Here is a 15,490-nt window from a genome sequence, read left to right as displayed (position 1 = left end):
ACTCAAGCTGCTTCATTTGCAATTGAATTCTTGCCACCTCTATAGATTCTGATTGTTTCTCCAGCAAGTGTAAATGCTGAGGCACTGCTGTAATTATCTCTCCCTTCCTCACAGAAGCAGGCAGTTCCAATTCCATGTTCTCTGCTAATTTTTGCAACTTGGTCTTATTCACTTTTTGCTAAATTTCCAAAGTCACCGCATCCACATCCAGAAAGCTTTTGGGAACTGGAAGAGTCATTATTATCCTTACTTTGTCTTCTCAACCAAACCAACACCCAAAATAAAAACACTAGCACTTACGACTCGCTGTTTAAAATCCTGCAAAAAGAACCCCCTATCTGCTATGGACTAGGCCAGACCATTCTAAACATTCTTAAGCAGATAGACCCAGACCATCACTTTGCAATTTGTTTCACTAAGTGGAGAATGAAAATTACCCGGATTAAGGTGGCTAGGTTGACTACTAAATTTTAACAGACAAAAATGTATTCACAAAGTTACACAATGAAACACAAAGAACAGAATACAGAACCCAGGAGGTAAAAACAATGACTGCAGATGCTGGAAACCAGATTCTGGATCAATGGTGCTGGAAGAGCACAGCAATTCAGGCAGCATCCGAGGAGCTTCGAAATCACAACCTATCCAACCAGACTTAATTATGCTGTTCTGAATATACACAACAGTCCCAATAAGCAAACTCCCTTTAAAAACCAGTATAAATGGAACACATGCAGTTGAAGGGCAGAGAGAGAGAGAGAAATTCCACACAGCTTCCTGTTGAATGTCCCAGGTCAGACTGAATTAAACTGCTCTGCTCAGCTAGAGAGCTGACCACTCCCCTTTCATTATTCAGGTCACTTCTAAAACACAACCACTTTGGCCTGAAGTCTCATCTGTTTACATATAAACAAAAGGCCTCTCAAAACCCTTTTCATCTCTGCACCAAACCAGACCGATTGGAGTCCAGCCTGTTTTATTGCCCTTTTGAAAAAAATCAAGTATAGAGTATCCTTGAGCAAAGGAACAGCCTTTAAAAAAAAGGATTAGCTTTGTAACAAATGATAATGCCATTGAACATTATGGGAAGATGGTTAGATTCTCTTGCTAAAGTCATTATGTGGCACTTGTGTAGCACAACTTTATTTCATTTATTTGTCATGTTCTCAGGTTTTGGCTGCATTAAAAACATAAGTTGCTTAATTGTCTGAAGAGTTGTGAATGGTGCTAAACATTGTGCAACCGTCAGTGAACATCCTGACTTCCGACATTATGATGGAAAGTCATTGATGAAGCAGTTGAAGATAGTTGGAAACATGACATTACCTTGAAAACTACTGCAGTGATGTTCTCTGACTGAGATAAATTACTTCAAACAACCATAACCACAATTCTTTGTGCTAGGTATGACTCTCGACAACAGAAAGCTTTCTCCTAATTCCAATTTTGCTTGAGCCCCTTGATGCTATACTTGATCAAATGTTGCCTTGATACCAGGGGTGACTATCCTCAGGTCTGGAATTCGCTTCTTCTTTTCACATTTGTACAAAGGCTGTAATGAGGTCAGGAGCTGTGTGGTCTGGCAACATTCAAGCTGAACATCAGTGAGTAGGTTATTTCTGAGTAAGAGCTACCTGATAACCCTGTCAATGACTCTTCCATCATTTTGCTAGCGATCAAGAATAAACTGACATGGTGATTGGGTTGGATTTGTGAACGGAATATATTTGGACAGATAGATGCTCATTTATGTGACAGGACAAAGCTGGGCAATTTTCCACAAGGCCAGGTAGATGTCAGCATTGTAGCTATGCTGAAACAGTTTGGCCAAACATACAGCTGGTTCTGGAGAACAGGTCTTCAGTACTACTGCCAGGATGTTGTCTGATCCATAGCCTTTGCACTATACAGTGCCTTTAACTACTTAATATGATGTGGAGGGAATCAGATTCATTGAAATTAGCAACTGTGATGCTGGTGACTGGAGGCGTCAGCTACTAACCATCCACTCTGCAACTTTAGCTGACAATAGATGTATATTAATTTTATATTTTGCAATGATGTGCTGGGCTTGATCAATGAGGATGATAATACTTATGGAGAGTCCAGGTCTTGATTGTTATTTAATTCTCCACTACCATTCACAACTTGACGTGACAGGTCTGCAGAACTGTAGATTCAAATAATTGGTTGTGGATGACGTAGCCCAGTCTGTTGTAAGCTGCTCCCACTGTGTGGTCTATCTTTATCAGGGTGAGACCTTATTTTAGATGTACTACTCCTGATCTGCCCGCCTCACACTACATTGAAGCAGGGTTGATTCGACAACTTGATGGTAATAGTGGAGTGGGAATATATGTCAGATCATGAGATTACAGATTGTGGTTAAATACAATTCTGCTGTTGCTGAAACCATGCTTCAGAGATGCCCAGTCTTGAATTTCTAGATCTGTTTGAAGTCTGTCCTATTTAGTATGGTTGTAGTGAACACAACATGATGGAAGATATCCCAAGTGTGAAGATGGGATTTCTTTTCCACAACTGTGCTGTGATCACTTCTACCATTATGTTATGGCCCAGCACCACCGGCCAAAGGTCCTTTAGGACTTTGCCAATTTGAGTAGCGTTGCTACCAAGCAACTCTTGGCGAAGGACAGCAAATCTTTCCCTCAGAGTATACTTATGACCCTCAGTGCTTCTTCCATTTTGTGTTCAATATGGAGTGTTGGGTCATCAGCCAGGGGATTGGTGGTAATCTACAAGGTATTCTTGTTCATGTTTAACCTGATGCTATGGACGCTTCATGGTATGGTGGCAATGATGAGGTCTCCTAGTGCTTACGTGCTGCTCAAACATAAGATAGTATAGCGATAATATCACTAAGCAACACCTCCCATCCCTTTGTTGTTTCCTGACTTCACGATCCCAATGCACTCCTGGTGACTTTGCATCCTCCATAGACATCCAAAACACTTCTGCCTGAATCCAAACTAGCACCAAGTCCCATTCCCCCATCAGTTCAGACCTCCTAGACACAGATTGGCTCCCACTGGAGCAAAATTTCCACTTTAAAATTTGTTCATGGCCTCACCCCCTCACTTTCTCTCCAGACCTAGAATCCCCAAGTACATCAGTGTTCCTCCAATTCTCATACATGCCGGTTTAAATGCTCTACTACTGGGGGCCTGCATTCACTGCTTAAAATCTGGAATTCCCCTCTAACTTTTTCCAACATTCCTTCGAACCTAATTCTTTGACCAAACATTTGATCAGAGGCTTTTGGTCATCAGCTGTAATATCGCCACATGTGGCTTGGTGTCAAATTTTACATAATCATGCTCCTGTGAAGTGCTTTGGGACCAACATTTTTACTGCGTTAAAGGAGCTACGTGTTGCCTAATTGAATCCTTTGGTCTGACAAAGTATTAAACTGAAGTAGTATCAGCACTCTAACTGAAAAGTGAACAGATTTAAAAATATTAGATATAAAAGTGAAAAGTCACTGAAAAAGATGCTAGTAGGAGTAATCAAATAATCTTGCCGCTTATTTTTAAATGCATTCATATTTGCTTCTAAAAAAACCTCAGTTCGGCATTCAAATACATTTTATTTGGTGATCTCCATTTCCAAATTCATGTCAGGACAAATAGATTACAATGATTACTTTGCTTGTGGCTAGAATGTTGTAATTTAAAAGCTGACAGTGAAGCAGATAACGTTAAATCAAATTGACTGCATTCCTTGTGAATTAACAAATTCAGCATGGAGGAGTATGAATTCATCAGCCTTGGTAACAATCAAAATGGTGCCCCTATTCATGTTTAACCTGATGCCATGGATACTTAATGGTGTTTGGAGTCAATGGTGAGGTCTCCTAGTGCAACAACCATACCCAATTGGAGAACAATGTGCCACCATTCCACCACCTCTGCTGGGTCAGTTCTGAGAGTGGAACAGGGCATACCTAAGGTTGGTGATGGTGACATCTGTAAGGTATGATTCTATGAGTATGACAATGTAATGCTTGGGGTAGCTCTCCTAATTGTGGCACAAACCCCAGATATCATTAAAGAGCACTTCAATATCAACAGGGTTCACCATTGATACTTCCAGTGCCAAATGGTTTGTTTTGTTTGTTAGTCATTTCAGCAGTCATTTAAGTGTCAACTAATTTGGAGGCACATGTAGGCCAGATCAGGTGTGCAGAGATTTCCTTCCATAAAAGGCATTAATGAAAAAATGTCCTAGAACAACCTTTATCCCCAGAAATCAGAGACATTGTCAATGCCCTTGATGTTATAACCACTCATTCTCACCATTTGTTGCCTTGATGAATTGGGGTGGATTACTTAGGCCTTGAATGTTGTTATTGCTTCCTGTCAAATAGATGGGTATATGAATAGGAAGGGTTTGGAGGGATATGAACTGGGTGCTGACAGGTGGGACTAGATTGGGTTGGGATATCTGGTTGGACCGAAGGTCCGTTTTCATGCTGTACATCTCTATAACTCTAAGTAATGTCAGACAGCAAGAAAAACATCTTCACATTTTTAGAGACTTCATCAAGGCTGATGGGATGACCTGGACAATTATCTAACAGGAAACTATTGGGAAGGATTTGTTTTGAATGCCATTGATGACTAGAGGGCGTATTGTGCCAGAGAGAACCATTCCTAAAATGACAAGGGGACTTTTCAGTCACCTTCAATTTAAAACAAGCAGTGCCTTCAAAAGATCCTCCAAATCCAGTGATAAGAAAGAGGGTTAACCAGCAATGGCTTCCTCAGGCCAACTGCCCAGCTCAGGACTCATTCAAAGTCTCCTCCACTGAAATATCAAATTGTAAACATTTTCAGCAACTCATGATGACCATCTAAAAGTGTGAAGGCTCATTTGGGAAGGCGCCAATGTAGAAAAGCACTAACCTTCAGAGCAATGTCTGCTTGAATCTGGAGATTACACATTGGATTTTTTAGCTCACTTATAACCTACCAAGCCAGAGCACAATCAAATCATCCCATGGAAGAACTGCTGAAGAGAGACTGGTTGGACCTGTCTAATTGGAATTTACACAATATTTGTTACATTCAGTAATTATTTTACTTTCTAAGTTATTTCAGCGAGGAATGCACAGTGCAGTATCTAAATTTTACACTGACCTTTCCCATCAAGAAATGTCCACAGGAACCCAACTCTGGCTTTTGTACTGATTCTTATGGGAAATTGTGATTCGCTTGGAGTCATTTCACTGAAAGTTACAATTTTCAGGAAAGCATCCACAAACAAGGATTTACTCTGTGCAGTACTCCAGTTTTGATCTCACTAATACCCTGCAGTTATTAAACCTGATTTTCTACAAGGATACAGAACAGAATACAAATGTAAAAAACAAAATGCTGGAAATGCCAACTGATAACAGAAATCTTAGAAACTTAAGTCAAGTAGCATCTGTGGAGAGAATCAGAGTAAATATACCAGGTCGACAATCCTCGAAACTATTTCTTTCCACAGATGCTAACTGATGTGATAAGTATTCCCAAAATATTGCGATAGTTCACTTCTAAAGGGATGTGGCAAACTTACAAAGGTTGCAGACTAACCTATAAATGAAAATGCTATTGTAAAACCACTCAAAACACATTCACACCCACCTTGCTGACAACGTCTAAAATCTTATCACATAATACATCAAGAGAGAAGAAAAACCACAACTTCCAAAAAGGAGCATCCCACACCTTGCAAAACTATCAAGCCTCAGGCACACTGTCTTTCTGTCAAACTACCAGGTAAAATTTGAAGAAATTCACTGACTTCAAAATTATATTTCCCAGCACCTATAATATAACCAGTTCTCCTGTTCCCTGTGCAGTGTCTAATTCGAAACAAAGGATAGTAGAATGAAGAAATAATGAGCAGGAATGAGAAAGGAAGATGCAACACAGTGCAATGAGAACTGCAAGAGTACGACACATTGTTTCTCTTTTTCCGTTCTGCTAAGAGACATTGGGACGACAGCTCAAGTAATTTTAACCCGACTTGTCAGCAGGAAGTTAGTGGGATCAGATTGTCTGCCAGTGTTACACCCTAACCTACTTTTCCTAATTTCTATCAATACACCATATGTCACACTCAGTTAGTAATTTCAAACAGGTTGCATCAAACTTCCATTAATTATTTTAGAACAAGGAAAGATAATCTTTCTCAACCTCTCAATTTAATGCACTTTCAGAAACTCTGAACTGCAGTGGTTTCGTAGCAAATATGTTTTTCTTTTCACAGACATACACAATATCCAAAGGTTGACATTTTTTAAAGAAAGAGGTTAACTGAATAAATTGAAATCTGCCTCTGCTATTCTTCGAATGTGCTGATCAAAAACAAAGGTTTTGATAAGCAGAAGAAAAACATTAGATTAGTAGTCCAGCTAACTGGTATTGATACAGGTTGGGAAATACAGTAAGTGGCACATGCTTAAATTGCAACACCTGAATTCAGCAAAAAGTAACCCAGCTTTGTACAAAAATAATAACTGCAAACACAGGGTTTTGGAAATTGTGAGTCTTTGAACAAATAAGTAAACAAATTAAAATATCATTCTATGGATGCGTTTAATCAACATTATCATGGAAAGCGTTATTAGAATTTCATTCAAATTCTTAATTGAAACTTTAGAAATTTCAGTCATTTGACATTTCTATCAAGCACATTGAATGATTTCTGCAAAAATCACAGCACCAGCCAGTGGCCTGATTAGAAGGGGATGGGCAGTTTCCATTGCAAATGCAGAAATAGGAATTCACAATGGAAACGTTAACATAAAAGTGTGACAAAAAAAAAGCAGAAAGTAAGATTTTGTAGACAAATGTAAACCTTTCAATAAAATACAATTGAATTTTCCACTATGCTAATATGGAAACAACATAAAAAAAAACATATTAGCAAGTAGTTTTAATTTACAAAACCAGTCAAACACATCCTAACATGGTAAAATATCATACCTCCACCCATGGCACCCTCCTCTCGACAATCACCTGTCCAGCTTGCTGCATTAATTCTTGAACTATTAATTGATTCCAGCAAGGAAATGAACTCTATAAAGTTTGACTCATTTGGGATCTGCCCTTCTTTGGCCTCTAGATCTGACTTTGAAGTGGTTAATGTTCTTCCCTGATTGCTAGTACTTCCTCTGGATGTTCTGCTCAAGACCACATCTGCTCCTCCATTTGCACTAAGCATCGTGATATGCGTTTGCAGGGAGCAATCGGTCACAGCTTGCTCTTCATGCTGCCTCTGGTTTTCTATTAGACAATGCACAACTTTCAAGAAGGAGTCTGATACAGCTCTGGAATTGGATGATCGATATGAATTTTGGTGGTTGTGATGAGTGTGATCTGGGGAACAATAGGTCTGCGAATTAGTACTGGAAGAAGTTTCTATTGAAAGATTATGATGAGATTGCAAACTGGAGGTGCTGCCAAAACTAGTATGATCACTTATGTCCTCATCTTCATCTTTATTGTCCTTGGAGGCCACTGTAGTGGACCAAGACTCATTGCCAACACAAACAGTGGAGTCAGTACCAACACTTACTTGTTTCCTTGGCTTCTGCTTATCACACTGGTGACTGGACAGAGCCCTTTTAAGAAAACTGGAAGACTTTGGTCTGACAGCAAGATCTGCCTTTGATATGAACTTATCAGACCCTGTCATCTGCGTCCCTTTATTCACATTAACATACAAAAATGGTGAGGGTATTAAATCAGCATTATTAATAGTATCAGTGCTCTTTCTTGTAATTTCTTGCAGCCCCAGTAATGTAATGTCTGTCAAGTCTGAATCTTGCATATTTGGCAAACTTGGTGTTCGATTAGGACACTGAACTAAATTATTTTGATTAGTCCTAGGCTCCAAACTGTGAATTAAGTGCTTGCTGGAATTCTTATCACGGTAGAGTTCTACTTCTTTGCTTTCTGCAGGCTGCACCAAAGAAAAGTTGTTAGCTGGAACCCTTTCATGATCGGGATCATTCAAATCATCCTCTTTTGCTCTCAGATCGGTTATTTTGATCACTGCAGGGTTGGTACCTGGTTCACTTGGCGGCTTCTGGTCCCCACAATCAGCATGACCAGCAATATTCCCACAGGTTTCCTTTGTTTGAATGAAACATTTCTTGAAAGATTTATTTTCATCGGTAACAAGATTCCCATTGCACATTGGTCCCGGCTTAGCATTACCCGCTTTGATCACTAACACATCACACTTACTCTCTGATACATCAGTACACTGATGGTCTCGGTTTAATTTATCTATGAATTGTTCAGTAGACACCAGTTGCTCTGACAAATTGAGTGTATCCATCATCTCATTTGGGGTCCCATCGAAATTGGCCGATTTGGCAAATGATGCCACAGTACAAATCTGACCTAAAACACAATGCTTAGTACTTTCAGAACCATCTAATTGTCCTGTAGCATTAATAGTTGATTGGCATGGCACTGTAGATGGGGAAAGGAATGATGGCTGTTCTTTCAAGGTATCATACTCTCCTTTGGGTTGTCTGTTGGATTCTGCAGCTTGAGAAACCGTCTGATGGAAACACACTGTCGAATTAGACAGCATCAAGGGTGCTGCACTGTTCTGGATAAGATCTGCAATTAAAACAATTTATACATTTTACCAAAATGAAATGTAATGATAATTAATCAAAGCCATGTGAATGGATGTATTGATCTAGTAAACAAAGTATAAAACTCTTTTTAAACTCAAATACTGACAGATTAACTGCATTTCAAATAATACACTGATTTCCATTTCCTTACAAATTAATCTGGTGAAGATATCACAATCATTGAATTTTATTTAATATTAGTCTGGCACAAAAACAGGATGGAATTTTTATTACAATGGGGACGTGATACAGAAACATAGAAATCTACAAAATAGAAAGAGACTGTTGATCCAATTATGCCTGTACTGGCTCTTTGAAAGAATGGTTACGTTTAGTCCTGCACTTCTGCTTTACGTCCATGGCCCTGCAAATTCCTCACTCTCAAGTACTAGTCTAATTATAATTTAATAATTCCTTTTATAATTATTCAGTTAGTTACTATCACCTTTCCAGGTGCAGCATTCAAAATTCCAATGACTGAATGAATGATTTAGGGTCATCTTTCATTTTAACTTTATGGTACTTGGTTATTTACCCTCTTGCCAGAAGGAATAATTATTCCAATTTACTCTATCAAAACCCCTCACTATCTTGAAAAACTTTCTTTAAGTCACCTCTTAACATTTTCTAGCCTAAGTAGGTCAGTTCTCACATTTCCAACTTTCTCATAATTGAAGTCCTGGATCCCTGGTGATATCCTCACAAAATGTCTATGACCTCAACTACCCTTGAGTGCAGTAGATGCCAGGACAGTGAATAAGTTTAAGGAAGAGAGAGAGAGATTTTTAATTAGTAATGGGTTCAAGAGTTATGGAAGCAAGCAGAAAAGTTGAGTTGAAGCAGAGATGAGATCAGCCATGATCTTTTAAAATGGCAGAATAGATTCGATCGGCTGAACTGCCTTCTCCCATTCCTTGTTCTTCTGTTCTTATGAATGATCTGGATATAGGCATGTAGGGAGGATTCGAGTGGATTTAGACAGGTTAAGTGAATTTGTAATTATTGGCAGACAAAATATAATGGGAAAAAGTGAGCTATCCACTTTGGTAGAAAAAAAACCCCAAGATAGAATATTTCTTAATTTAAGTGTGTTTGGAAAATGTACGAATCTAAAGGAAACTGCGTGCCTTTGTTTATGAGTCACTCGCTAGCATACAGGTGCAACAATCAAGAAAGAAGGCAAATGGTATGCAGGCTTTCATCACAAGGAGATTGGAATACAGAAGTGAAAATGTCTTGCTATATCGAACCTTGGTGAAACCATTCATGGAATATTTCTTATTGAAGTGGAGATAAAGTTTCCAAGAGTGCAATGGAGACTCAGTAAAATAATCAATGGGATGAAAGGATCGTCTAATCAGGAGAGATTGAGAAAATTGGGCCTTGTATTCTCAGGAGTTTCAAAAAGTGCGAGATGGTCTCATTAAAATATACAAATTCTTACAAAATGTGCTACAATGGATGTAGATAGATGTTTCTCTTGGTTAAGTTTAGAACCAAGGTCTAATCTTAAAACATGAATAGGCCATTCCTCAGAATTTGGGCTGTCAGTTAAAACTGAGATAACAAGGAATTTCATTATCCAGAGGGTAGTGAATTGTTGTAATTCCATACCATAGGGAGCTGTGGAAGCTCAGTAATTTCAGCATGCTCAGGACAAAAATTTAGATCTCTGGAAACTAATGGCATCAAGAGATTTTGAGAGAATGTGGATAAGTGGCATTGAGGTTGACAATCAGCCTTGATTTAAATGACTGGTGGAGCAGGTTAGACAGGCTACATGGTTCATTCCCTGTTTGTATCAATCTTCTCTTTCGCCTCAAAGAATTTAATTAAGTCAGTCATGTTTATTCTTTAACAATTCCATGTTGGTTTTTACTGATTAATCCATGATTTTCAAACATACAGTTTGTTCAATACATTTTTCCAATAACGCTTTTGTCGTTTATGTTAAGATAGCTGGCCTATAGTTTCTATAACTCATTCTACCTTCTTGTATAATTATGTATCATTAACAACCCTTCAACGTCCAGTGCTTTTCCAGTATCTAAAGACTAAAAGATTGTGATCAATGCCTTGACTCTAAGGATAAACCAATGAGATCATTAGGGATACAGTAATAGAGGGGGATAAGGGAAATACCTTTATTGGGGATAGCATGAGAACACACAAATTTCAAAAGATCGGAAATGCAACTGGTCAGACACACCTGATTTTCTGCCCTTTTAAAATGCATTTATCTTCAGTGGAGACAAGAGTGCAAGACTGAGAATATTTACCTTCTCCTTCCCTCTTTAACATTAAACGAGCTCTGTAAGTTGGCTCAAGTGAGAGGACATTACTTTCATGAGCTGCAGTAAGTCTTCTGAAGTCTTTATCTGAAATTTACAAAATCACCAGTATTAATAACATATTGAGGGTATTTTATTCAACATCCAATCTGCTCTAAACATTAAATCAAAATAAAAGTGTTATTTGAAGAACTGCATGTTTTGGCCCAATCCTCTTCAGATATTTACAGCATATTATTCAACATTTCAACAATCAATGCCAGAAACTCTGACTCTTAGTCACATTGCCTTTATAAGAGTTTAGTCTGTGTTCTCCACTCTTTAATAGACTTGAAGCTGTGGTTTCTCCATACAATTTTTGGTAAGCCCTATGGTCATTGTGTGGTCAAAAGGATCTTTGGATGTTGTTATTAATTTTCTGCATATGGTATGTTGGCAAGGCCAGCATTTATTGCCCAATTCTAGTTGACTTTGAAAAAGGTGGGGGTGAGGCACTGCCTTAAATCACTGCAGTCTCTATGGTAAAGATGCTCCCACAATGCTTTTGGAAAAGGTGGTCTAGAATGACAATAAAAGAAGTGACAAATTCCAAGTCAGAATGATTGCATCTTGAAGAGGAAATTAGAGGTGGTTGTGTTCCAATGTACCTGCTGCCCATGTCCTTCTATCTCAAGGAAATCATGAGTTTGGGAATTATTATTGGACAAAAGCATTGGACAGTGACTGCAGTGCTTCATGAGATAATAGTATGGTTACTGTAGATCAGTCACAGGCAGGAATTAATGTTAAATGAATGAATTGGCCAGAATTTAAGTTCAACAAAGATTAGACATTGAGGGCCATCAGCTGCAGAACAGTATTCAGCCACAATCTGTAACCTCATGACCCCACATATCTCCTTTGCTACTTTCACCAGCCAGCCAGGGTATTAACCCTGGTTCAATAAAGGGTACAGGGGATCATACCTGGAGTAATACCAGTAGAAATGAGGTCTCAACACTAGTGTAGTTACAACACAGCACTACTTGGATCCAAAGGGCAGAGCTAAGTGATCCACAACCAGATCTAAGCCCTGCAGTATTGCAACATCATCTACTCCTCACACTAAACGCTCTACCGCCATTGGTTCGCCAAATCTGACTTAGTTACACAGCACAGAAACAAACCCTTTGGTTGAACTCGTCAATGCCAAAGTTTCCCAGAGTGAAATAGTCTCACTTGCCTGCATTTGGCCCATAGCTCTCTAGATCTTGGAAGCTCTTTAGATCAAGTAGATTGGATGGGGCGGTGTTTGTGCAGTGTGTCCAGGGAGCTTTTCTAACGCAGTATGTAGATTGTCCAACCAGAGGGGAGGCCATATTGGATTTGGTACTCGGTAATGAACCGGGACAAGTGGTGGGCTTGTTAGTGGGTGAACATTTTGGTGATGGTGACCACAATTCTGTGACTTTCACCTTGGTTATGGAGAGAGATAGGTGCGCACAACAAGGTAGATTTTATAATTGGGGGAAGGGAAATTACGATGCTGTAAGGCAGGATTTGAGGAGCATACGTTGGGAGCATAGGCTGTCAGGGAAGGATGTGGTGGAAATGTGGAACTTTTTCAAAGAGCAGATACGACGTGTCCATGATATGTATGTACCTATCAGGCAGGAAAGAAATGGTCATGTGAGGGAGCCTTGGTTGACGAGAGAGGTTGAATGTCTGGTAAAGAGGAAGAAGGAGGCTTACATAAGGTTGAGGAAACAGGATTCAGACAGAGCAGTGGAGGGATACAGGATAGCCAGAAGGGACCTGAAGAAAGGGATTAGGAGAGCTAAGAGAGGGCATGAAAAATCGTTGGCGGATAGGATCAAGGATACCCCAAGGCATTTTATGCGTATGTGAGAAACCTGAGAATGACGAGAACGAGGGTAGGTCCGATCAAGGACAGTAGTGGGAGACTGTGTATTGAGTCGGAAGAGATAGGAGAGGTCTTGAACAAGTACTTCTCTTCAGTATTTACGAACGAGAGGGACCGTATTGTAGAAGAGGAGAGTGTGAAATGGACTGGTAAGCTAGAAGAGATACCTGTTAGGAAGGAAGATGTGTTGGACATTTTGAACAACTTGAGGATAGACAAGTCCCCCGGGCCTGACGGGATATATCCTAGGATTTTGTGGGAAGCAAGAGAGGAAATTGCAGTACCGTTGGCAATGATCTTCTCGTCTTCACTGGCAACGGGGGTGGTACCAGGGGACTGGAGAGTAGTGAATGTTGTGCCCCTGTTCAAAAAAGGGAATAGGGATAACCCCGGGAATTACAGGCCTGTTAGTCTTACTTCGGTGGTAGGCAAAGTAATGGAAAGGGTACTGAGGGATAGGATTTATGAGTATCTGGAAAGACACTGCTTGATTAGGGACAGCCAGCACGGATTTGTGAAGGGTAGGTCTTGCCTTACAAGTCTTATTGAATTCTTCGAGGAGGTGACCAAGCATGTGGATGAGGGAAGAGCAGTGGATGTAGTGTACATGGATTTTAGTAAGGCATTTGATAAGGTTCCCCATGGTAGGCTTATGCGGAAAGTCAGGAGGCATGGGATAGAGGGAAATTTGGCCAATTGGATAGAAAACTGGCTAACCGGTCGAAGGCAGAGAGTGGTGGTAGATGGTAAATATTCAGCCTGGAGCCCAGTTACAAGTGGAGTTCCGCAGGGATCAGTTCTGGGTCCTCTGCTGTTTGTAATTTTTATTAATGACTTAGATGAGGGAGTCGAAGGGTGGGTCAGTAAATTTGCAGATGATACGAAGATAGGTGGAGTTGTGGACAGTGAGGAGGGCTGTTGTCGGCTGCAGAGGGACTTAGATATGATGCAGAGCTGGGCTGCGGAGTGGCAGATGGAGTTCAACCCTGCCAAGTGTGAGGTTGTCCATTTTGGAAGAACAAATAAGAATGCGGAATACAGGGTTAATGGTAGGGTTCTTAGTCAGGTGGAGGAACAGAGGGATCTTGGGGTCTATGTACATAGATCTTTGAAGGTTGCCACTCAGGTGGATAGAGTTTGTAAGAAGGCCTATGGAGTATTATCGTTCATTAGCAGAGGGATTGAATTCAAGAGTCGTGAAGTGATGTTGCAGCTGTACAGGACTTTGGTTAGGCCACAGTTGGAGTACTGTGTGCAGTTCTGGTCGCCTCACTTTAGGAAAGATGTGGAAGCTTTGGAGAGGGTGCAGAGAAGATTTACCAGGATGTTGCCTGGAATGGAGAGGAAGTCGTACGAGGATAGGTTGAGAGTTCTCGGCCTTTTCTCGTTGGAACGGCGAAGGATGAGGGGTGACTTGATAGAGGTTTATAAGATGATCAGAGGAATAGATAGAGTAGACAGTCAGAAACTTTTTCCCCGGGTACAACAGAGTGTTACAAGGGGACATAAATTTAAGGTGAAGGGTGGAAGGTATAGGGGAGATGTCAGGGGTGGGTTCTTTACCCAGAGAGTGGTGGGGGCATGGAATGTGCTGCCCGTGGGAGTGGTAGAGTCGGAATCATTGGCGACCTTTAAGCGGCATTTGGATAGGTACATGGATGGGTACTTAATCTAGGATAGAAGTTCGGCACAACATCGTGGGCCGAAGGGCCTGTTCTGTGCTGTATTGTTCTATGTTCTATGTTCTATACCTTTCCTATTTATGTACCTGATCAAATTTCTTTGAAATGTCACAACTGTACCTGTATCTACCACTTCCTCTGGCAGTTCATTCCACATATGAACCATCCTGTGTGTGAAAAAGTTGCCTCTCAGTTCCCTTTGAAATCTTTGAAATCTTAAACATATGCCCCCTAGTATTGAACACCCCCACCATGGGGAAAAGATCTTTGCTCTTCACCTTATCCATACCCCTCATGATTTTATAAACCTCTAAGATCACCCCTCAACCTCCTATGCTTCAGTGAAGAAAGTCCCAGCCTATCCAGCCTCTCCTTATAACTCAAACCCTCCAGTCCAGGCGACATCCTGGTAAATCTTTTCTGAACTCTCTCCAATTTAATAATATCTTTAATTTAGAAGGGTGACCCCAACTGTACACAGTACTGCAAAAGTGGCTTCACCATCATTCTGTACAATCTCAATGTGACACCCCAACTCCTATACTCAATGGTCTGTGCAATGAAGCACACCATGCTAAATGCCTTTATAATCACAGTCTACCTGTGACACAACTTTCAAGGAACTATGTCCCCATAGCTTTGTGCCGTTCAATTTTGGGCATTGTGCCAAACATTTCTCCATTCTTCTGTCTGCACTCATTTCCTGCAGGCAGCCAATTTGTTAATCTAATGGATCAGGCTTCAAAACAGCTCTGAGCTGCACTGTACTCACAGTACTCTTCTTCACAATAAATTCACACAGTTTGCCTGGGCTTGATTCAAACCTGCCCTTGTTGGTTTCCTAACCATCAACTGATGACCATCTTCCTCAGAGGTAATCTGGAATAGACTGCTGGGCAAGAAATAAGTGGAGATTTCTTTGGAATCAAGTGTCTTATGATAATTA

The 15,490-nt window shown here is 40.3% G+C and overlaps 1 protein-coding gene across 5 annotated transcripts in view; it reads right to left on the bottom strand.

Moving 5' to 3' along the window:
• Window positions 1–15,490, bottom strand: part of LOC122548604 (pecanex-like protein 1) — a 281,969-nt gene that overhangs the window by 224,971 nt on the left and 41,508 nt on the right. For all 5 annotated transcript variants that reach the window (XR_015752841.1, XM_087978544.1, XM_087978548.1 and 2 more), the window contains 2 exons: window positions 10,948–11,046; window positions 6,999–8,648 (listed from right to left, as the gene is read on the bottom strand). Coding sequence is in view for 4 of the 5 variants with exons in the window: in XM_087978544.1 (XP_087834670.1) it covers window positions 6,999–8,648; window positions 10,948–11,046 (1,749 nt within the window). In the remaining variant the exon portion in view is untranslated. The remainder of the gene's footprint in view (window positions 1–6,998; window positions 8,649–10,947; window positions 11,047–15,490) is intronic.

Source organism: Chiloscyllium plagiosum, unplaced genomic scaffold (assembly GCF_037043375.1).
Source record: "Chiloscyllium plagiosum isolate Xiang-an unplaced genomic scaffold, Cpla_swu_hap1 HiC_scaffold_3, whole genome shotgun sequence".
Classification (NCBI taxonomy): Eukaryota; Metazoa; Chordata; class Chondrichthyes; order Orectolobiformes; family Hemiscylliidae; genus Chiloscyllium; species Chiloscyllium plagiosum.
Note: the sequence above shows the minus strand (reverse complement) of the source record. Positions and strands in the feature narration are given on the sequence as shown.